The 23,380-nt window shown below is 34.7% G+C and overlaps 1 protein-coding gene across 3 annotated transcripts in view; it reads left to right on the top strand.

Annotated features, from left to right (window-relative positions):
- CSMD3 (CUB and Sushi multiple domains 3) overlaps positions 1–23,380 on the top strand; it is a 1,164,849-nt gene that overhangs the window by 454,250 nt on the left and 687,219 nt on the right. For all 3 annotated transcript variants that reach the window (XM_053559351.1, XM_053559349.1, XM_053559348.1), the window contains one exon: positions 1,689–1,776. In XM_053559351.1, the coding sequence (XP_053415326.1) occupies positions 1,689–1,776 (88 nt within the window). The remainder of the gene's footprint in view (positions 1–1,688; positions 1,777–23,380) is intronic.

The following is a 23,380-nucleotide window of genomic DNA, read 5'->3' as shown; positions in this document are numbered from 1 at the left end:
AACTGTGTTTAGAAAGTTCAGCTGTCCTCTAATATTCAGATGGATTGGAGGTGGAAGATGATTGAGTCAGGAAAGCATCAAAGTCATTAGGTTGAATTTAAGCAGATAGATGAGATGACGAGGAATTTTTCAGTGGAGCAAGGAGAAGCTTACAAAATATGGCACAACCACAGAGTATGAGTCACTGACAAATAGGCAATTTTTTTCAAGCCATAATGGAAATATAAATATGGAGAAATGAGGGTCAATGTCTTTAAATTTGTCCACTATAGTCTAATCACCCAAAGTGGAAAAGTGGGCAGAAAACTCAGAAAGGTAAAGAGGAATGAGATGGCATCTTAAGCAGACCAAGATAAGCAAAAAAATATTGCATGTTTTCAATTAGTGAGTAGGTAATAAATTTGGTGAGAGGAATATTGTTAGTGGTACCTAGAAAAGTAATTTTTTCTAATGACGGAAACACATGCAAAATTATATATCTCATTAAGAACATGTTAGCTTTACCACAGCCATGATGGTTAGGCCATTAATTCATAGCTATCTTTCTATATGATGAACACAATAACAAATTTCATCTAAATAATCCAGTTCAAACGTTCAGTGGGTCTCATCTTGAATGAATTTATAACAGAACCACCTTGAAAGTTATTCAAAACAAAAATCTTAATGCTCCAGATCCTACCCTAACCTAAGTGTATTAGAGGTAGGTGTCTTTATTCTTTAAAGAAGGGTCTGTATACAGGGGATTACAACACACAGTGTAAGATAAAAAGCATTTCAAGGTTGAGGATTTTTTCCTCTCTGTAATCTCTATTTAGGCACTCTTCTTTTCTTAAAAGAAGCAGATTTGTTGATAAAGAGAAAGACAATAGAATTCATTCTCAAAGTCACTGTATTCATCCCAAAGTCCTTTGGATGTTTCAGAACTATCTTTTAGCACAATCTTCTCGTTAGAAACAACTATCTTGGGAATTTGGTTATCTGCTGTGATCATATTCACTGAAAAATAAAAATTAATACATCTTTTATTAACTGAGTTCCCCAAAGAGCTTATTTAAAATGTGTATAATGGCAAAAAAGTAAAATGTAATCATGGAAATTTGCTAAAAGTTAAGCTAATATTTTTACTTTTGGTATTGTATACTAATTTAATGACATGCTTAGTAATTAGCACCATTGCTTTACCTTAATATTGGAAGACTAAATGCTTATATATACCAAATACAGATATGTTAATGATGTTAAGCATTTTCCATAGGGTCATGTTTTTCATTGAAACTTTAAAAATAACATGGTCTCAAATGCCACTGTCATAACTGGGGGTTGACTCCTTACTGCCAATGATTAATGGAAACTTTGGGCACTGATACTCTTGAAATGTGTTTCGAAAATTTTGAAATTCGCTACTAACTAAAAATCAAATGTAAATTATCAATAGTTTAATATTCAGAATAGTGTAAGTTATTGAATATGAACATCAAATTTATTATTATAGGTCTACAAGTAGAAAAATTACCTTGCCTTTATTATTATTTCATAAAATAATATTTTAGCTTTCTACAGTTAAACAATAGAGATTATAACAACAAAATATGAGCATACATTTTATGGAAATTTTTAAATTAATATCATCCTTGCTTCTCTAATCATATGTATTTTGTTTCTTATTTTTTTTCTTGCTGTTACAGTAAATGAGGGAGGTATTAAAACAGCTTCCAATTTATGCCCAGATCCAGGAGAACCAGAAAATGGGAAGAGAATTGGATCAGATTTTAGGTAATATTTTAAATTGTTTATTTTATTTATCTTGTCAATGTTTTTATTTTAATTTAAATTTTTAAAATAACTAAGAATATGAAGATGAATCTCCAGTAACTTCAGACTGTGACAGCTTGATTTCAATAATGTGTTAGTATTAACAATTTAACTACCATTGGGGTTTGTTATTCATGTTAGTTGAAGCAGAGTATCTTGAAACTGAAAGGTCTGCTCATTTTTTTAGCTGTCAATCAGCACATCTCCCCTGCCTCATGTTCCCTTGTTTAGTCACTGGCCCTAGTGCACCACATGTGTTGGTCTGTCTTCTTCAATTTTTATTGCTTCCAATTGTGCATTTCACCTTGGGGTTTGTGTGGCAGCTCTGTGAATGAAACCAATATGATAGTACGCAGCAACATTAAATTGTTAATGCATATTTAGGGGTTATGATTCAGAATTTGTTACCCAGGTCCACCAAAAGTCCACTCCAGACAACTAAATAGAGGTGGACTGATAAAAGACTCAATTTGCAGAAACTCATGTGGCATGAAGTATAAAAATTGGTTGTAGCACAGCATAAGTTGCCTAAAACTCATGCACAGAAAATGATAAAAAAAATTAGTTTTGTTCACTACATTAGAAAGGATCATTTTGTTTTCAAAGTTTTTACTCTATTTTCATAATAAATATACCATAGACCAATGTCTGGCAGTAAATGTATTAATAATATTTCATATTTTAAAATGATTAACTAAATTATAATCAGGTTACTTTTATTGGAGTTTAAACTATTTTTTTGTAATGCAACAAGTGAAAAATTGTGAGATCTAGATTTTAAAGACATGAGTATAAATTTCATTTGTCCTAGTTATTGTCTGGTCTTGAATTCAGGTCTTGTTTGCCTGAGGTTTCTTTTCTGTAATATGTAAATCAATTTCATAATATAGTTTATTTACTTGTTACAGAACAGAAACTCAGGCAAATAGGATCTCATGAAGACAAAGGATAGAATGATGTTTACCAGAGCCTAGGGAAGGTGGATGAGGAGGTGGGTTAGATACAGTGAGGAGGGTTAATGGATGCAAAAGAAAATACCATTAGTCAGATAGAATAAACAAGATTTTATAGCAAAACAATGTGACTATTATCAACAATAAGTTCGGTATACTATAACTAAAAGTGTGAAACTGAAATGTTCCTAACATAAGGAAATGATAAATACCTGAGGTGATGGGTACCCATATTACCCTGACTTGATTAATTCACATTATATGCATTTATCAAAACATCACATGTACCCTATAAATACATATAACTATTGTGTATCTATAATAATTACAATTTAAAAAATAATCATAACTCGAACATGAGTTTTAAATCTGTATTAAAATTGGAATATATTTTATTAATTTTAAATTAAGATTACCAACAATTTAGAGAGACTGTATGTGATATACCATTGCAGAAATTAATTTACATGACTATCAAATAATGGTTTTAATAAAACTTATCCTCTTATTGTAGCTTATTACAAATAAAAATTATAAAAATATGATTAATATAGTAAATGAGGGCAGCACCTGTGGCTCAGAGGGTAGGGCTCTGGCCCCATATACCAAGGGTGGTAGGTTTGAACACGGCCCTAGCCAAACTGCAACAAAAAAAAGCCAAGTGTTTTGGTAGGCGCCTGTGGTCCCAGCTACTTGGGAGGCTGAAGCAAGAGAATTGCCTAAACCCAGGAGTTGGAGGTTGCCATGAGCTCCGTGAACTGTGATGCCACAGCACTCTACCAAGGATGATAAAGTGAGACTCTGTCTCCAAGGGAAAAAAAAAAAAAAATATATATATATATATATATATATACACACACACACACATTACTATACATTTACTATAATATACATTTATAGTATATACATTTACTATATATATAAGGTAAATGATAATTTAGATAAAATTCACAAATACTTTTTATATAGTATACATGCTATATTAAGTCTTATTTTTAAATTATTGATGATAATGTTTATAGTGTTTATAATTATACACACCACACATTTCTAGGGTTTTTTTTTGGGGGGGGGTTGTTGTTGAGGATTCATTGAGGGTACAGAGAACCAGGTTACACAGATTGCATTTGTTAGGTAAAGTTCATCTTATAATTGTGTCCTACGTCCAAGTGGTGTGTCACACATAGTGACCCTCCCCTCCCCTCTCTTCTCCTTTCCTCTGCTCTCTCCCCTTTCCCCCCAACATGTACTAGGTCATCAATTATCCTCACATCAGAATTGACTACACTGGATACTTTCTTCTCCATTTTTGTTATGCCTTACTAAGAAGAATGTGTTTCAACTCCATCCAGGTTAATACAAAAGATGTAAAGTATGGCTTTTAGTGGCTGAATAGTGTTCCATGGTATACACATGCCACATCTTGTTAATCCATTCCTGGATTGGTGGGCATTTAGGTTGTTTCCAAAATTTGGCAATTGTAAATTGAACTGCAATAAACAGTCCAATGCAAATGTATTTCTAGTTTTTAATTCTTTATATTGTTTATATAAAGCACAGATGATAACCTATATCTAAAATATATCCACATAAAGATAAAAATAGTTCTTAAAATATAAGTCTATTGAAAATTTTGCTCCAGGGATATTTCAAGATAACTTAAAATTTTATTTTGTTATGTTTTTATTTATTTATTTATTTTTTGTGGTTTTTGGCCAGGGCTGGGTTTGAACCCGCCACCTCCGGCATATGGGACCAGCGCCCTACTCCTTGAGCCACAGGCACCACCCTTTGTTATGTTTTTAGTGTAAAAAAAAATTTAATGTGAATACTGTAGCAATATGTTAAAATATTTACAGAACTTTAATAACTCCCCAAACTTAATGTTCATACGTATTAATTTTTGAAAAACCCCACTACAAAAATATTCAGAAGAACTGGGATCTGGTCAAACTTTGATCCTAATAAGCTAAATAAGTTTCACAAAATCAGCTAAATCTTTTAGGCCCAATGATTAACAATTTGATTTTATGGATACAATGGGATAAAAAAATTACTAAGTAATTCTTTTTTTCACAGATCTTGTTTATTTCTTATAAAACATAAGTACTAATTCTTTAACTTTTTATTTCAAAATAGAAAGAGAATACAAATATTTTGATGACATAGATATTTTGTATGTTATATAAGTCAGGACTTTTGGGTGTCAGTCACCAGCATAGTGTTCAATGTACTCAATAGGTTAGTTTTTATCCCATCTTTCTTCTTCCATTCTTCCCACCCTTCTTGGTTTCCAGTGTCTTTTAGTGCCCGTGTACACCTATCATTTAGCTCCCCACTTATATGTGAGAACAGATGGTGTTTTTTTCTTATTCCTGAGATACTTCATTTAGAATAATGGTCTCCAGTTCCATCTAAGTTGCTATAACTGACATTATGTAATTCCTTTTTATGAATGAGTAGTACTCCGTGGTATATATACATATACCACAGGCACTTGTGAATTGTGCTGAATAAACATTTGAGTGCACATGCCTTTTTTTTAATAAAATGGCTTCTTTCCATTGGGTAGATAACCACTGTAGGATAGAATGGTAGGTCTACATTTATTTCTTTGAGGATTTTTTTTCCATAGAGGTTGTACCAATTTGCAGACCCTTCAATAGTGTATAAGCATTCCCATCTCTTGCATTCATACTGGTATCTATTTTGTTGTCTTTTAAATAATGGACATTCCTAAGGTGGCATATCATTGTGGTTTTAATTTGCATTTTCCTAATGATCAATTTTGCAAACATCAAAAAATTAATTTGCATTTTCCTAATGATCAATTTCCCAAACATCAAAAATGTTCAACATTTTTTTTTTTATATACTTGTGGGGCATTTTTCCATCCTCTTTTGAGAAACTTCCAATTATAACCTTTATAATTTTGGAATTTTGTTGTTGTTGTTGTGGAATTGTTGAACTGTTTGTAGAATATTTATATTAGTTTCTTGTTGAATGCATAGATTGAGATTATTTGCTCCCATTCTATAGGTTGTCTATTCTCTTTATTGATAATTCAGTTTGCTGTGCAGAAGCCTTTTAATGTAATTAAGTCTCATTTGTTTTTGTTGTTGCTGCTTTGCCATTGATGTATTAGTCATAAAGTTTATCCTATGTTTTCTTCTAGAAATTTTATGGTTTCATGTCTCTCATTTAACTTTTTCCCTCCTTTTTCAACTAATTTTTGTATATAGAAAGATGTAGAGGTCATGTTCATTTTTCTTCATGTGGCTATCTAATCTTCCCAGAACAATTATTTAAATTTCCTTCTCCCTGTGTATGTTGTTATCTGCTTTGTGAACAACCAGATGTTTATACCTACGTGGTTTTACTTATGTGGTCTCTATTCTGTTCCATTGGTCTATAAGTCTGTCTTTATATTAGATCATACATTTTGGGGGGTGGGGGGACAGAGTCTCACTTTATTGTCCTTGGTAGAGTGCTGTTGGAGTCACAACCACCACAAACTCCTGCGCTTAAGTTATTCTCTTGCTTCAGCCACCCTAGTAGCTGGGACTACAGGCTAGGGACTGTAGAGTCCCCGGCTATTTTTCTAGCAGTTTGTCCAGGATCGGGTTGGAACCTGCCACCTCAGTATATGGGCCCGGCGGCCCTACCCACTGAGCCACAGGCACTGCCCTAGACCATACTCTTTTTTATCTATATCCTTGTAGTATAATTTGAAGTCAGGTAACGTGATTACTTCAGATTTGCTTTTCTCGCTTAGGATTGCTTTGGCTATTTAGTATCATTTTATGTCCCAAATGAAGCTTATGACTGTTTTTTCTAGGTTAGAGAAATAAGACATTGGTTTTTGATGGGAATTACATTGAAGCCGTAAACCACTTTGGGATCTGTGGCCATTTAAATTATGTTGATTCTGCCAGTCTATGAGCAAAGGATATTTTACCATTATTTGTGGTAAAATTGCGATTTTGTTCATCAGTGTTTTATAGTTCTCCTTATAGAAATATTTTACCTCCACTATATTCTGAGATATTTTACTTTCTTATACCTCTTAAGAATGATATTGATTCCTTGATTTGACTTGATGCAGCTTAACTGTTATTTATATATAGAAATGCTACTGATTTCTGTATATTGATTTTGTAACCTGAGACTTTGCTGAGTTTATTTATCAAGTCTAGGAGTCCTGTTGTGGAGTCTTTAAGGTTTTCTATATGTACAAGATCATATCATCAGCAAACAAGAACAGTTTGACCTCTTCTTTCCCTTTGTGGATATCTTTTCTTTTTCTTTCCTGATTGCTCTGGCTAAGAGTTTCTATACTATTTTAAACAGAACTGGTGACAGTGGGCAACTTTGTATTTTCTGGTTGTTAGGGGCAATGCTTTTAACTTTTCCCCATTTTTATGATGTTGGGTTATAGGTTTGATACATATGTTTTTTATAATTTGGAAGTATGTTCTTTTTATGCCTAACTTTTTGAAGGATTTTATCAGGAAAGAGTGCTGGGTTTTCTTGAATGTTTTTTTTTCTGATTCTAAGGCGATGATTCTATCTATGGTCTTTGTTTTCAATTCTGTTTATGTGGTGAACCACCTGCCTGGGTTTGTGAATGTTCAACCATCCATGTACCCTGGGAGGAAACCTAGTTGATTATTATGGATTGGCTTTTAATGTATATTTGAATTCTTGCAAGTATTTTGTTGAGGAAATCTACCCTTATATTCATAAGGGATATTGGTTTCTAGTTTTCTTTTTTGTTGTGTTTTTTCCTGGCTTTGGTATTGCTGACTTCATAGAATGAGCTGCATGTTACTGATTTCCTAGAATGAGCTAGGAAGGATTCCCTCCAAATGTTACAGAACAATTTCTATAGAATAGGGATCATTTTTTCTTTGTAGGTCTGTCAGAATTTGGCTGTGAATCTTTTTCTTCCAGTGCTATTTTGTGTTGGGAGATTTTTAATTACTGCTTCAATCTCATTACTTGTAATTGGTCTATCAAGATTTCTATTTCTTTCTTCTGATTTAGCATTGAAAGGTTGTCCATTTCCGGGAATTTATCCATTTTCTTTAGTTTTTAGTTAGTTTGTGGAGAGATTTTTATGGTATTGACAGATAACATTTTGTATTTCCACAGTATCACTTGGAGTGTCTCCTTTTTCATTTCTAATTGAGCTTTTATGAGGCTCTTCTTTCTATTTCTGGCTAATATAACTAGTGGTCTGTTGATTTACTTACCTTTTCAAAGAACCAAATTTTTGTTCCATTAATCATTTGTATGATTTTTGCTTGTTTTCATTTAATTTAGCTCGGCTTTGAGCTTTGTTATTTCTTTTCTTTTTTTTCTTTTTTTTTTTTGTAGAGACAGAGTCTCACTGTACTGCCCTAGGGTAGACTGCCGTGGCGTCACACGGCTCACAGCAACCTCTAACTCTTGGGCTTACGCGATTCTCTTGCCTCAGCCTCCTGAGTAGCTGGGACTACAGGTGCCCGCCACAACACCCGGCTATTTTTTGGTTGCAGTTTGGCCAGGGCCGGGTTTGAACCCACCACCCTCGGCATATGGGGCCGGCGCCCTACTCACTGAGCCACAGGCGCCACCCTGTTATTTCTTTTCTTAAGCTGACTTTTTTTTGTTTTTTGTTTTTTTTTTTAGTCCCTTAAGATGTGACATTACATTTTTAATTTGTGATCTTTGTTTTTTTTGATGAAGGCAACAGTTCTAGAAGAGCCAAATTCTTTACTGTTTGCCTGTAGGGAAAGTTCTTTATTTCTTTTTTGTTTATGAAACTTGGTTTTTAAGGATACAGAATTCTTGGCTGGCAGTTGTTCTGTTGATGACTGAAAATGGGGCTCTAATCCTTTTTAGGATGTAAGGTCTCTGCTGACAAGTCTTCTGTTACCTGAAGGGTTTTTCTGTGCAGATTAGTGTTGCTTTCATACTGAAACTTATAGGACTTTCTTCGTCATTTGAATTCGGCCAGGTTGCAGTTTATGTGTCATAGAGATGTCCCATTGGATATGAGTCTTCCCAAATTTGATATATCTAAATATCTGAATCTCTGGCAATACCAAGGAAATTCTCCTCAATAATTTTCTTTAGTAAGTTATCCAATTTTATTGGATTTTCTTCTTCTTCCTTTGGGAAACCTATAATTTATTTATTGTCTTATTTCACATAGTGCTATATTTCTATGAGTGATTGCTCATTGTTTACTTTTTCCCATGATTTTTACTAATTGAGTTAGTTCGAAAGCCTTTTCTTCAAGCTTAGAGATTCTTTCTTTTCTTATTCTTGCTTGTTGTTGAAGCTTTCTACTCTCTTTTAATTTAAAGGACTTCTTCATTTCTTTAAGTTTGGTTATATCCTTTCTTATGTTGCCTATCTCATTAAGTGAGTTTTTTGCATTTTTTTTATTCATGTCCTTAATTTTTTTTTATTTCTTTGTTTGGGTTTTCAACTCTTTCCTAAGTTCCATTCATCTTATTTACCATTTATATTCTGATATTTTGATAATTTACATTTTGTTAGGATCTAGTATTGTGGGTCTAAGATGATCCTTTGGGAGTGTTGAACTTTTTTTTTCCATGTGGCCAGAATTCTTTTGCTGGTTTCTTCTTGTCTGAAATCTCTTCTCTCAGCTCAGGGGTGATAGGTTTGGGGGCACCTTTTTTCATTTTCTGAACTCTCCTATTTACTGAGAAGGAGGAAAACTCCCTGGATAGTGCTTTTGTGTTCGATTCCAGTGGATTGACCCAGCAGGATAAGGGCAGATGCACTGAAAGCCTGTAATGCAGCCATTCTCAAGCATTATTCCTTTCCCTAGAAGTTGTCACAGTCAAGCCAGTGATATGGGATATTCAGGTAAATTAATGTGTCTGTCTCCAGGCTACTGTTGAAAGCTTAGGTAAAAGACTGGACAAGTTCCCTCCAAGGAAGTGGGCCATGTGACCTTGGCTGTGCCTGAGCCCATGCATAAATTATTGGGTGACTGAACACCTGATAGAACTTCAGCCAGAGGTAAGGTGGGTCATGGGAATTTGGCCTGTGCCTGGCTCAGAGACTGGGACCTTGGCCAGTCTCTGAGGCAGTTTCAGGAACTTGGTGCATGTTTATGCAGAGTGCAGGACCTTCACAGTCACCTGAACAGGGCAGGGGTCTTGGCTAGTCCCTGGACAGGTTGTGAGTCTACTGCCAGCAGCAGTTCCTGGGCCACCTCTGGCCGATTGGGCCAGGTTGGATGGATGCATGACACCTAGTCACAGTGTCCATGAGAGTACCTGCTCTCCCTGCTCCCTCCGTCCTACCAGGGGTTATGGCTAAGTGGCTGCAGTGGAGTTGACCCTCTGCAAACCAGGCCTTCTGGGGCTGAAAGCGTAGTTTGCTATCTGTTACAATGACCTGGGACCAGAAGTCAGTGGGACTCTACTGTTCCCACTGTCTGGTACAAGGCTGTTTCACTTCCCAAGCAGCTCTTTGTTCAGCTTTCAGGGCTGCTATGGTAGCAGAAACCCCTCGCAGCTTGAATTTCAGTGTCTTCTGCGAGAGCATGGAGTCCCATTGATCTCCCCTGTAGCCCTTCCCCTAGCCAAATTCTGATCTTGCCATGTGGATCACCCCACTTCTCTCTTTCCCACTTTTGGTGTCTCCAGTTGCTTCACTGGTGAATCACTGTGCTTTCTCCAAGACAGTCCCTCCACAGGTAACCTCAAGCCACAGCCTTGGATCCTGTCTTTGAGAACTGGGAGTTCAGGCTGCTTCTAATCTTCTCTCTTGCACCATCCGTACTTTGTTTCTATATTCTAAATGAAGAAGCTGATTCTCTCTTTACCTAACTAATAATTTAATGGAACTTTGATTTGAATTTGTGATTTCTGTATTCCAAAACTTGACTTTTTAATTGCTATATTACATTATGCTTTGAAATCAAACAAACTTCATTCAAATCAAATACCTGACATAAATTGTCTTGTCTTTGGTAATAGTTGATTTCCTTAGATCTATAAATGAAGATAATAATGCTTATCTTCTGTTTCAAGGATAAAGTCATATGGGATATTATATGTATGGTAGTAATCATGAAGTTTGTGACAAAGTAAGTTTATATTAGCTGCTATTAACATGTGATATATAGAACAATTATTATTAATGTTAATATTTTCCTTATTGCACTCTTTACAGATCATGTCAAAGATTTATCAGAAATAAACTGAAAATATTATAATGTAATAATAATATAATGAGTTAAATTATCTTCAAGTACAGTGGATTTCATTCAGGTCATGCAAATATACTCACAAATTTAGAAAAGTACTGTGAAGTCAAAAAGAAAATTATAAGCAAGATTCTATGATGGAAAATAAAGATGCCTTCTGGTGGGAACCCATCCAATTTTTGAAGGGCCTATTTTCACTGATACTGGAAGAATTATATGTATCCAACATGCAAGGAAGGAATAGCCTTACATAAAGAAAGAGCTTGATGAGCTGTTCCATGAAAATGTAGACCAGTGAAAAATCTCAGTTACAGAGTTTAAATAAGAGAACAGCATAAAATGAAGTTAAAGAAATTAGAATAAACCAGATTTCTTCTTTAGGGAAAGTAAATTGACTGGTGTTCAGCCTGATCTTTACTGAAGAAGATGTTTTGTTTCAAACACAGTGTTTTTAAAGATTAAGAGCCAACATTTATAACTGAGATCTCGATCTATCTTCCTCTCTCTCTCTCTCTGAAAGATCCCATCCTAAGGCATCTTTATTATCCATCATAGAATCTTGTTTGTAATTTTCCAAAAGAGAGAGAGAGAGATTTTTGTATTACTTTGTTGCATTTGGCAACTTTCACCTGCGTCCTTTCTTGGTAATATCTGCTAGGACCACTTAGCAACTGCTCCCTTTAGACTAGGAACACTCTCTGATTTACTTTACTTTACCCATAAGATACTTCACTAATATAGGTCACCTACCTATGATGGAAAGTTGTAAAGAATAATGTGATCCAGTTTATATATTCAGTACATCATGCTTTCTGTTTTAGGTAAATGGATTGAGGAAAACATTTTAGTTAGAAGGATACTTCATAGTCTGAGTGGAAAATGATGGAGTCTAGGCCTATCATGTTGGTAATGAACTAGGCAGATTTGAGATGTCTTTGAAGATAAAATATTTAGTATCCAATAGTAATTTTTCATGGAAATTAAGAAAAATGGAAGAATAAAGGATTATTCCCAATTTTCTGGTTTGAAAAATTTGAGAATGAATTACAGTTTTTATTTTAGGCTATGTGAAATTTCAAAAATTTGAAGAGAAAATTGATAGTTCAATTTTTTGTTTCTGAAACAGGGTCTTATTCTGTCTACTGAGCTAGCCTGAAGTTTTGTAATTATAGTTCACTGCAACCTCAAACTCTCGGACTCCAGATCCCAAGGATATGGGACTACTGATGCATGCCGGCATGCTTGGCTAACTTCTCTATTTTTGTAGAGACAGATTCTTACTCTTGCTTAGGCTTGTCTCAAACACCTAGGCTAAAGCAATCTGTCCACCTTGGCCTCCCTAAGTGCTAAGTTTACAGGTCTGAGCCACTGTGCTTCGCTGAGAGTTATAAATTTCTGGTGACTTAGAGATTTCTGGGTGAATATGTTAAGTTAATTGAAGTTCCTAGATATCAAAGACTATTAGCATGTCAATATTTATTTATTTATTTATTTTTGTTGTTGTTGGGGATTCATTGAGGGTACAATAAGCCAGGTTACACTGATTGCAATTGTTAGGTAAAGTCCCTCTTGCAATCATGTCTTGCCCCCATAAAGTGTGACACACTAGAGCTAAGGCTCTAGTCACATAACACCTGAGCTGGCAGGTTTGAATCCAGCCTGGGCCCGCCAAACAACAATGACAGCTGCAACCAAAAAATAGCCTGGCATTGTGGCAGGTGCCTGTGGTCCCACTACTTGGGAGGCAGAGGCAGGAGAATTGCTTGAGCCCAGGAGTTAGAGGTTTCTGTGAGCTGTGATGCCATGGCACTCTACCCAGGGGGACAACTTGAGGCTCTGTCTCAAAATAATAATAATAATAATGATATAACGTGAGTAGATGACATCATTTAAACGTGTAGAGAGTCAAGAGAACTTTTGACATAGTCCCACAGATCTATACTATTTGATAAACTGATGCAATACAAGAAATTATGGAATCATGCTGATGAATGGCCAGAGCAATAAGCAAATACCTGAGAGGGTGACTGAAGTGCTTGAAGAAAGTCCTTGAAAAGAAATAGACAGTATTGAAAAATTGATTATGGTGAACACAGAAAATTGTCCTTTGAATTTGAAAACATGCTGATTGTTGACAAGAATGCTTTCAGTGAAATGACAAAGGTTGAACATCACTTGAAATAGGCTGAAGAGTCAATATAAACAGCTCAGATGCATAGCAGCTTGGAAACGACAAGTTACATAAAGCAATAGAATAATAAGGCAGTGTTATAGGGATTAGAAAGTGAAGCGAGAATATCTTTCTAGTGATGCAAGAGACCAAAGTGTGTTTATTGGTTGGTACAAATGATCCTGTGGATAGAAATATATATTGGTGATATGGGAAGGAGAGGGTATAAGTAAAGGAACATAATTCTGTAGTAAAAAATAAATGGGATCCCAAGGGCAGGTAGAAGGGAATTATTTTTACTGTAACAGGAATGAACATGGAAATAAGGAAAAGAGATGCTGTTAGGCAGATTTACTGATTTTGTGATGGGAAGATGAGAGAGTTGATGTTTAATATGTGTACCTTTACTTCTGTGATGCTGAATCTAATAAAGCCATCAAAGGAAAATCTGTGTTTAGGCAGATGGGAATGGACAGAAAAGAAAGTTTAAGACTGAGAGAAAAATGCAAAATAGTTGTTACTAAGAGTGAGAGAGAAAGCTTGGTTTAGAAATGTGTCCTTGTTAAGTAATTTTAAGTGCCCTTTTGAGATTGATGATAATGGATCTGCCTGGTTATTTAATTTTTATCTAGCATTACTGAGTTTCCCAGGTAAAAACATAAAAAGGATTATGCAGAAGAAGGATAAAGCTCAGAGCATTTGGAAAATTGCTAGTTATTCTTTCAGGCATACAGAGTAGGCATATGGACCTGGAGCAAAGAAATCACAAGTAGAGTATAAAACAGGATAACTTTAAAACAGAAAATGATTAGATTGTCTTTCAAGGTCAGGTTTATCTTTAATTATTTCAGAAGCAGCGATTGTTTATAGATTTCTCTATTTCAGAGATGAAAACAGGAGTGTTGCATATATTTCAAAAGTATAATACAAATGTCATTCTTGTATGAATTAGGAGAATCACCTTAACAAATAAGGGAAAACTAATAAGGTTTTCAATTAAAAGTTAACTCTTTTCCTAGTCCCTTACAATCTCAAAAGAAAATTAAGCGATTACCGTCACCACCTATGAAAACAAGACTGGTTTTTGGATGAAAGTACTAGTCTTTGCCCCACAGACAGCATAGTAACTCATGGTAGGTACTCTTGGTGCTCTTTACCCATGCAATACTCCAGGTTTTTAGTTCAACATCAAAATTGCAGTCTATGAAAAAAAAATTTGATAAGCTGTAATTCATTACAATTAAAACTTATGGCCCATAAAAGGCACTGTTAAGAGACTGAGCAGACAAGACATGGACTGAGAGAAAATACTTGCAAATAGCATATCTGAAAGAGAATTTGTGTGTAAAATAGACAAAAGAAAACTTTTAAATTGAACATTAAGAAGACCAGCACAGTGACACAATAAGCAAAATATCTGAATAGACCTCTCTGTTCTGATATACAAGACATACAAGGATGCTTAAGAAGAAGAAGATACACAAGATGATTAATAGACATACACAAAAGGTTCATCATCATATGTCATAAGATAAACGCATATTGAAATAACGACGAATAGCTAAGTTGTAAAACATTGTTAGCGCGGAAGTAGAAAGTAAAACAGGAACTCTTAAGCATTGCTGGGGAATATGCAAATTGGTAAAGCCACTTTGGAACACATTCTGAGGAATTTTCTAAAAAAGCTGAACATAGGCTTTCCAACAATTATTCTCCTTTGTGCTTTCCCAAAATTAATTTGAATTTATAGTTACACAAAAATTTGTGCATGAATGCTTATAGCAGCTTAATTCCTCATTGACAAAAACTGGAAAAAAAAAAAAACATGATGTTCTTCAATCTGTGAACTGATAAACAATGGTATATCCATATGATGAAGTATTATTCAGCAATAAAAAAAATGATTAATCAAGTTACATAAAGACATGAAGGAACCTAAAATGTATGTGTCAAGTGAATGAAGGCAGTCTGAAAAGTCTATTTACTGTGTGATTCCAACTGTATGACATTCTGGAAAAAAAAACAAAACTACAGAACGAGTAAAGCGTGTAGTGGTTTCTGGGAGTTCAGGGAGTCAGGGAGAGATAAACAGAGGGTGCAGAGGACATATCTTTTAGGGAAGTGAATCTACTATTCTGTATGATACTATGATGGTGGATACAGAACATTATCATTATGCATGTCAAACCCGTAGAACACAAAGAATTAACTCTAATGTAAATTTTGGATTTTAATTAATAAAATCCATCAATATTGATTCATCAATTGTAACAAATTTACCACACTGATATAATATATTTTAATGAGAGAAAGTATATGTGTGTTGGGGAGAGAAAGGTATGTGGGGGCCCTCTGTACTTTTTGTGCATTTTTTCTATAAAACTGAAAATTTGCCTAACAAGCAAAGTCTCTAATAAATTAAAATTAACACACATACACATACGTATATGTATACATACATACACAGATACACACAAATACACATGTTCTTCTAATGATAATATATTATTAAAATCCTTTCCTATAACATTTATTATAGCTTCAAACATTTGCTATTTCATTATTCTTCTAGCATAGTCATTTCTTTGAATAAGGACTTTGGAGAGAAATGGGGTATATTTCAATTATTAATACATATATAAGAGATAACAAGGGTTCCTTTATCTCCATTTCCAGGTCACCACCTTAGTCCTCATAGTCCACCCTTTATGTACACAGTTTTAGAAAATTCTATCGGATTTACCAGTTGCAGATTTTACCCTCATCATGCATGTATATACGTATAATTGACAGGTTAATTTACAATAATGTGTCTTTCCCATTTGCCAACAGATTGTTCCTATGGCCTGTATATATAAACTACTCAATTTTGTCATTCAAAATGTCTCAAAATACCTCCAATCTTCCTTGTATATTGTGTGATGATGAATTATACCACCGACTGTGCCTCAAATGTGTTGGATTTTGCCTGACTTAGTTGTGTATTTTTTCTTTCTCTTAGAATGTTCTATCCTGACATTTTTGCCTATGGTATTCTACACACTTTTTTTTTTTTTTTTAACAGTTTTTGGCCGGGACTGGGTTTGAACCCACCACCTCTGGTATATGGGCTCGGTGCCCTACTCCTTGAGCCCCAGGCACCACCCTATTCTATACACTCTCAACATATGGATTCAAAATCCTCCTTTGTAAAGCTTTTCTTAATTTTCCAATCTGTAGCAATCTGCTTCTTAACTCCTTAGCATTGTGAACTTCCTTCATTGTAGTACTAGAATTTTTTTGTCTTTTAGAAACTTTTCTAAGCATAGGATCCTTGGAATTAGGCATAGAAGCATTCATATTTTCTATATGCCTAACAAAAGAAATTTTAAAAATGTAATGAGTTGATTAAAACAACAAAACTGCAGCTCAGCATTTTTTCATTAATTTTCCTGATCACATGACCTTGTAGCAGAACCTCAAACTTATCATAAAAATAAATGGCTAATGGGCAGCAGCGGGTGAAACAGATTATGTATGCACATAATCAATATTTTTATAATCCCTGAGAAAATCTATAAGAAAATAGTTGGAGAACGAGGGCATGTTACTTGCTATATTTTGCTTACCATTTTGTACTCTGATCCCTAAGGTGAGAGTCCCAGCAGCTGTGTTTTGAAATCTTACAAGCTCTGTTTCTAATTTGAAATGCCTATGAAACATAAACAGTCTTTAAAGGAGAAATGTTGCCAGAGAGATAGAAAGATGCCAGCATTTTATATATTGAAAAATAAATTGAAAACGTGGCTGTCTGTTAAAATTACCACCAAATGTCTGGCTCGCTCAGCTTGTGTACTTTCCCAGACTTCCCTTCTGCAGGGTTAACTGATGCCTTCTCATAGCGGAAGGGGAGTATTGGTGATGTCACCAGAGATGTCACTAGGCAGTGACATGGTTTTTTTTGTTTTTTTTTTCCTCCTTGAGAGCAAAGAATGTATGATGGCTCCAATTTTTGGATTTTTATTTGGAATTATTAAAGTATTGGCATATCTCAGCAGTGAAACGGCAAGGGGCATGCTACTCATCTGGCAATATTAAAACACTACTATACAGGCTCGGTGCCCGAACACAGTGGTTATGGTGCCAGCCACATACACGGAGGCTGGGGGGTTCAAAACCGGCCCAGGCCAGCTAAAGAATGACAACTGCAACAAAAAAATAGCCAGGCATTGTGGCAGGTGCCTGTAGTTCCAGCTTCTTGGGAGGCTGAGGCAGAGAATCGCTTAAGCCCAACAGTTTGAGATTGCTATGAGCTGTGACGCCACGATACTCTACTGAGGGTGACATATTGAGACTCTGTCTCAAAAACAAACAAACAAAAAAACCACTACTCTATGTTATATAGTTTAGAAAAGGCTGATTGTCATAATCTGATCCTACCACACTTTTGAATAGGGACTTTTCTCCATCCATTCTCACTCCATAAGTTTTCTAGAGGTACTAGAATATTAATTTGTATATTTAACTTCGGTAATTGAAAAGAGACCATTAATATACAGAATTTTATGAAGGTATTCCATTCCCCCTTTACACATAAACTTTTCTAAAGAACGATCTACACCTGTGGTGCTCCCTTTTCCACTAGAACCAGTTATAACCATGGTAATTGTCTGTAATCATGGAAACCTATTTTACTTTGATGACTGAAAAATGGCTTAGTTTCCTTGAGTTTAGCCACCCAGGTCATCCATTTTTTTACTCTTTTCTTGAATCTCTTCTCTCATTTCCTGAAATTAAGCATCTCTCAGAGTTACATTTTCAAAACTTCCTTCTTTCTCTATCTTATCCCTTTTGCTTCAAGAAAACAATCACCTCTGAAGACTTTCATAATTAAATGCTGTGTTTCTATCAGTTCTTTACCTTTTAATTCTTCTGAGATTTGCATATTTATTTTCAACTTTAAAAAAAGTAAACCGATCTTTCCTCTAAAACAAGTATACTGTACATCATTGCAAGTGAAAAAGCATGGAGTTTGTAATCAGACAAACTTAATTTCAAGTCTTGTCACTCTTTTTGACTTGGATAACTTATTTATTCTCCCCCAAAGTTCTGTTTCCTTTTCAGTAAAAATTTAAATAGTAACACCAAACTGAACTGCTGTAGTGAAGGACTCAATTATCTAAGAGTCAAAAAAAAAAAAAAAAAAGCCTAGTAAAATATCTAGGACAAAACAGAGCTCAACAAATGCTAGGTTTCCTGTCTTTCCCTTCTCTTTCTCATTTTCCTATGAATTTTCCAAATACTGTAGGTGTTGCCAGGTGTGGTGACTCACGCCTATAATCCTAGCATTCTGGGAGGCCAAGGTGGATGGATTGTTTGAACTCAGGAGTCTGAGACCAGCCTGAGCCTGTCTTTAAAAAATAGTGGCTTGCACCTGTAGTGCCAGCTACTTGGGAGGCTGAGGCAAGAGGATCAATTGAGCCCAAGTTTGAGGTTGCTGTAAGCTATGACGCTACAGCACTCTATCCAGGGTGACAATTGAGACTCTGTCTCAAAAACAAACAAACACGGTAGGTGTCAATATTCCTATTTTGCTAATGAGTAAATTGACGTACCAGAAGTTCCTACATGTGGCAATAAAGATGGCAAGCCTTTACCCCAAGGCTTATGGCCTGCAATTTGATACTCTTTCCCCCTTGCTGCTATATTTGTATTCTAACATTTAGGTTCTCCCTAAATACAGTTCAAATCTAAATGTCTGGCATTATCTTTTCAGTTCTATCCTAGTGTGTTACAGAATGCTAAACTCCCCACTTACAGGAAAAATAAAAGGTATCATTTTAGTGGTGTGGTGTGTATTTTAAAAAGAAATGTCAAAGGAAAAACTACCATTTCCTTAAACTTTCCAATTGCTTGAGACAAATTTTCCCTCCAACTGTCATCACCCTTATCCAACTCTGAAATATAGCAAATGCTGTTCTTTCTTCCTAGAATATTATCTTGCCAGTCTTTACCTGTAAGAAACCTATCCATTTTTCAAGTAAATTTTCTTCATTTTTTTTCGGTTTCTAATCACTTTTATCAATACTCTCTTGGCTTTGTCAAAGTGAAAATAAAAATGCAGAGAATAATCTGTAAATTTAACATTTTTGGGGGGGGAAGAAAGGATTACAATTTGAGCATACATGCAGACCAAATGGTCTTTCTTATGTCTAAGGAATGAATAGAAGGTTGGAGGTTTTTCATTCGTTTTAGTGAATTTGTGAGGAGGTGACAAGCTCCAATTGGTGACCAATGGCGGTGGACAAAGTCCCAGAATAGCAGCAAGTTATTTCAGCAGTTAAGTTTCAGAGAATTCTATTATTTCTACATCAATGTTATGTGTCCTGAGTGCTTTCTGTGTTCCCATCCCCCAAGCTTCTCCGCATTTTACTTGGGTATAATAAGAATGGCCCAATTTACAGTTGACTTGAATAATATTCATTTCTGTGTCTCTATACCCATTATATGTAGATAATGTCTTATTAGTTTTTCATCAAGTCAAAAAAAGTTTACATGCTTAAGTAAAGCTTGCTGTGTTGAATTTGAGTGAACCCGTGTTATCACCTTCTTTGTGCGTTAAGACCAATGCAATTAAGATTTATCTTACTGTTGTCTATCTCAAAAAGTATTTCTGACCTCTTTGAAAAGGCTCTTTATACAGGTATATCACCTGGGTCTGAAAAAAGAGTAATGAAAGCACAGCTGTATTGTCCCTTGTGGTTCAAAATGCTCAGTACACTACTATGTAGTACCATATAAAAACTAGCTTCTATAAAAATAAATCTATTTTAAGTTGTATAAATATATACCTGAAATAAAATTAGACTTTTAAAAGCTACTCATTTACATTATCTAAGTTTGTAGGACATTTGTAATTTATGTAAACAATCAAATTGGGTAAGAAACTCAAAGCAACATGAACCACGGACCCTAGTATTTATTCTGATGAGTTTTGAACTTTATACACACTTTATGCTGTCTGATCTACCTTCATGATACCTTTTTTGCTGGAGAGAAAAATAATCTGTGATTGCAATGTTGTGGTGAAAATATTAAAGAGAAGAAGTTGATGTAAGTAATAATTTGAGGCCACAGACAATTTAAGTCATAGTGATAGTTTACTGAAGTAAAGTTTAAAATGGTTATATTCAGAAATATATTAATATATGTCATTGAGGAAATAATTTTGATGAATAAGGCAAATATTTCTGCCTGATTAGGGTGAGAATACTTTGTGTTAACTAAGAGTAATTCCAAATCTGTAAAAACAAAATTATTTCATGCCTTACTATTTCAAATTGCAGTTTTTTTCATCTTTTAAAGTGATGAAATAATGTATAATATTTAATTATAATCTTATAAAAAGAAATGCTAAGATTCCATTTAGTATCACCATAAATGATAAGCAAAACCTAAATACAAATTAAAAGGTCAAATTGATCAGAATTTTCATTTCAAACTTAAACAGTTACTCAGATTTAAAATTCTATTGTTTCCATAGGGAAACACTCAGTTTTATTACATATATGTGAATTTTGCTAAAGAATATATCCTTACTGTGTTGGAAACACTGTGTGACTTGGACAAAGTGAAAGAAGAGATGTAATTTTAATTATGTAATACGAAATAGATTGTGTAGATATTGAAATTAAAGATAAGAGAATAATTAGGAAATGATATGTAAGGAATAGAGATAATCTGAGTAATCAGAATGCTTTTATTGTAAACAACAAAATAAAATAAAAGAGAGGCGAGAGATGTGGGGAAGTAAGAAGAAGGAAAACATGGATAAAGTCACTGTTAAAGCAAATGTAGAAATAGAAGAGAGGAAGTCTATGTGCTACAGAATAAATTAGCACTTTCTGTATAATAAGCTCTTTGTAGAATTAGTAACTACTCTTAATTGCACTTCCCCAATCCAATCTATCAAGAAGTTTTATCCGTACTTTGGATTCTACTTCCAAAACATACTCTAAATATATTCAGTACTTTCCATTTCAATTAAAACCTTCCTAATTTAAACCAACGTCATCTCTCACTTACACCCCATCAAAAGAGCACTAAATCATCTCTCCTCTGCTGTGATTGTCATGTATGACACATTCTTCAGAAGCAGACAGAGTGGGTTTTTAAAAACAGATCAACTAATGTCACATTTCTGCCCAAAATTCTCCAGTGGAATCCCCCTTTGCATTTTTAGAGTAAAATTGATACATAAAAACATCCAAAATATATTCTTTCTTCACCGAAGTTATTTTGGATCATTCTCCTGATCTCTCACTCTTATTCTTCTACTTTGGCTTTTTTTCTGATTTTGAAATATGTCTAAATTTAACAAAGGACATGAAATATCTCCACACTGAAAACTATAAATATTTATGAAATAAATTGAAGAAGACACAAATAAGTGAGAAGATATCCTGTGCTTATAGTAAAAATAAGATTGTAAAATGTCCTTACGACCCAAAATAATCTACGGATTCAATGCAATTCCTATCAAAATACTGATGACATTATCCACATAATAAAAAAAAAAAAAAAACTAAAATTCCTATGAAATGACAGTAAGATCTTGAATAAACAAGGCAATCTTGAGCAAAGAACAAAGCTAGTGGTATCACACTACTTGACTTCAAAATATACTACAAAGCTGTAGTATCTAAAACAACATAGTACTGGCATAAAAACAAGCACAGAGACAAATGGAATAGAATGGAGAGCCAAGTACACCACACACATTTCCATCCAATTCTTTTTCAACGAAAGTCCCAAGAATGCACAATACGTAGAAGGGCAGTCCCTTTAATCAGTGGTGCTAGGGGACTGTATGTCCTCCTGTAGAAGAATGAAATTAGATCCTGATCTCACACCTATACAAAAACCAACTCAAAATGTATTAAAATATTAAATGTAAGGCTAAAAACTGTTAACTATTAAAAGAAAATATAGGATAAAAGCTCTTTAACCTTTGGGCAATAATTTGGGGAGGAGAAGATCCATTTGTTCCATTCAGCAACCTGACTATCTCACCAAGTTTGGGACTGCAATTTTAGGCAGTAAAAAAAAAAGAGTGCATATACCAAGGGTGGTTTCAAACCGGCCCCAGCCAAACTGCAACAAAAAATAGCCGGGTGTTGTGGCAGGTGCCTGTGGTCCCAGCTACTGGGGAGGCTGAGGCAAGAGAATCGCCTGGAGGTTGCTGTGAGCTGTGATGGTACAGCACTCTACCAAGGGCAATAAAGTGAGACTCTGTCTCTACAAAAAAAAAAAAAAAAAAAAGGAGTGCAAAAATTACAATTGGGGATGAATGCAAGCACATATATTTTGTATTTTAGTAATACCTGTTGCAAGAATCAGCTACTTCCACATTTATCTAAAATAACATGGTACTTGTGATTATAACATATAACATCAGCATAGCTCCCCAGGGTCTGCATCATCCCTGCCTCTAAATTACTGTGTCTTATCCTAGTGGGTCCTTTCTTTTACGAACTCAGCAGATTCCTCCTGTGCACTTATGAAGTGCATCCTGGACTAGATCCTGGATGTAAGAGATAAAAGGATGAGTAAAATATAATTCTTCCCTCCAAGAGTTTACAGTCTTTGGCTTATATCTCAGTATTTCATAAAAGGTTGCTGCCAATCTAACAGCCTTTAGTGTTCTATACGCCTATATGCTATGGTGAGGTCTGCTTTCCTCCAGTAGATGCTATTGTTATTTTTTGGATTTTTTTTTTTTCATTTTCTTTGACTAAACACTCAAATTTCAGTTCTATTCTTAGTTTGTTGAGAGACCTTCATACTGTTTTTGGTAAGGGCTATACTAGACTACATTCCCACCAACAGTGTATGAGACATGCTTTCTCCCTACATCCTCACTAGCATCTGTTATTTCTTTGTCTTTTGGTAATAGCCACTCTAATGGGGTTGAGATGAAATTCTTTTGAGGTTTGGATTTGCATTTTCCTGATGATTAGTGAGGTTGAATGTTTTTCACTTACCTATTGGCCATTTGTATGTCTATATTTGAGAAATAGCTCTTCAGATTCTTTGTTCACTTTAATGGAACCGTTCTCTATTTGTTTTTTTGCTAGGATATTATTTGAATTTCTTGCATATTCTTGGTGTTAGTACCTTTGGGGGAATTCATCAAGTTTTATCTTCATTCTCTTTATAGTTTCCTTTGCT

Source organism: Nycticebus coucang, chromosome 13, assembly GCF_027406575.1.
Source record: "Nycticebus coucang isolate mNycCou1 chromosome 13, mNycCou1.pri, whole genome shotgun sequence".
Taxonomy (NCBI): Eukaryota; Metazoa; Chordata; class Mammalia; order Primates; family Lorisidae; genus Nycticebus; species Nycticebus coucang.
This window is presented reverse-complemented; position numbering and strand designations above follow the sequence as displayed.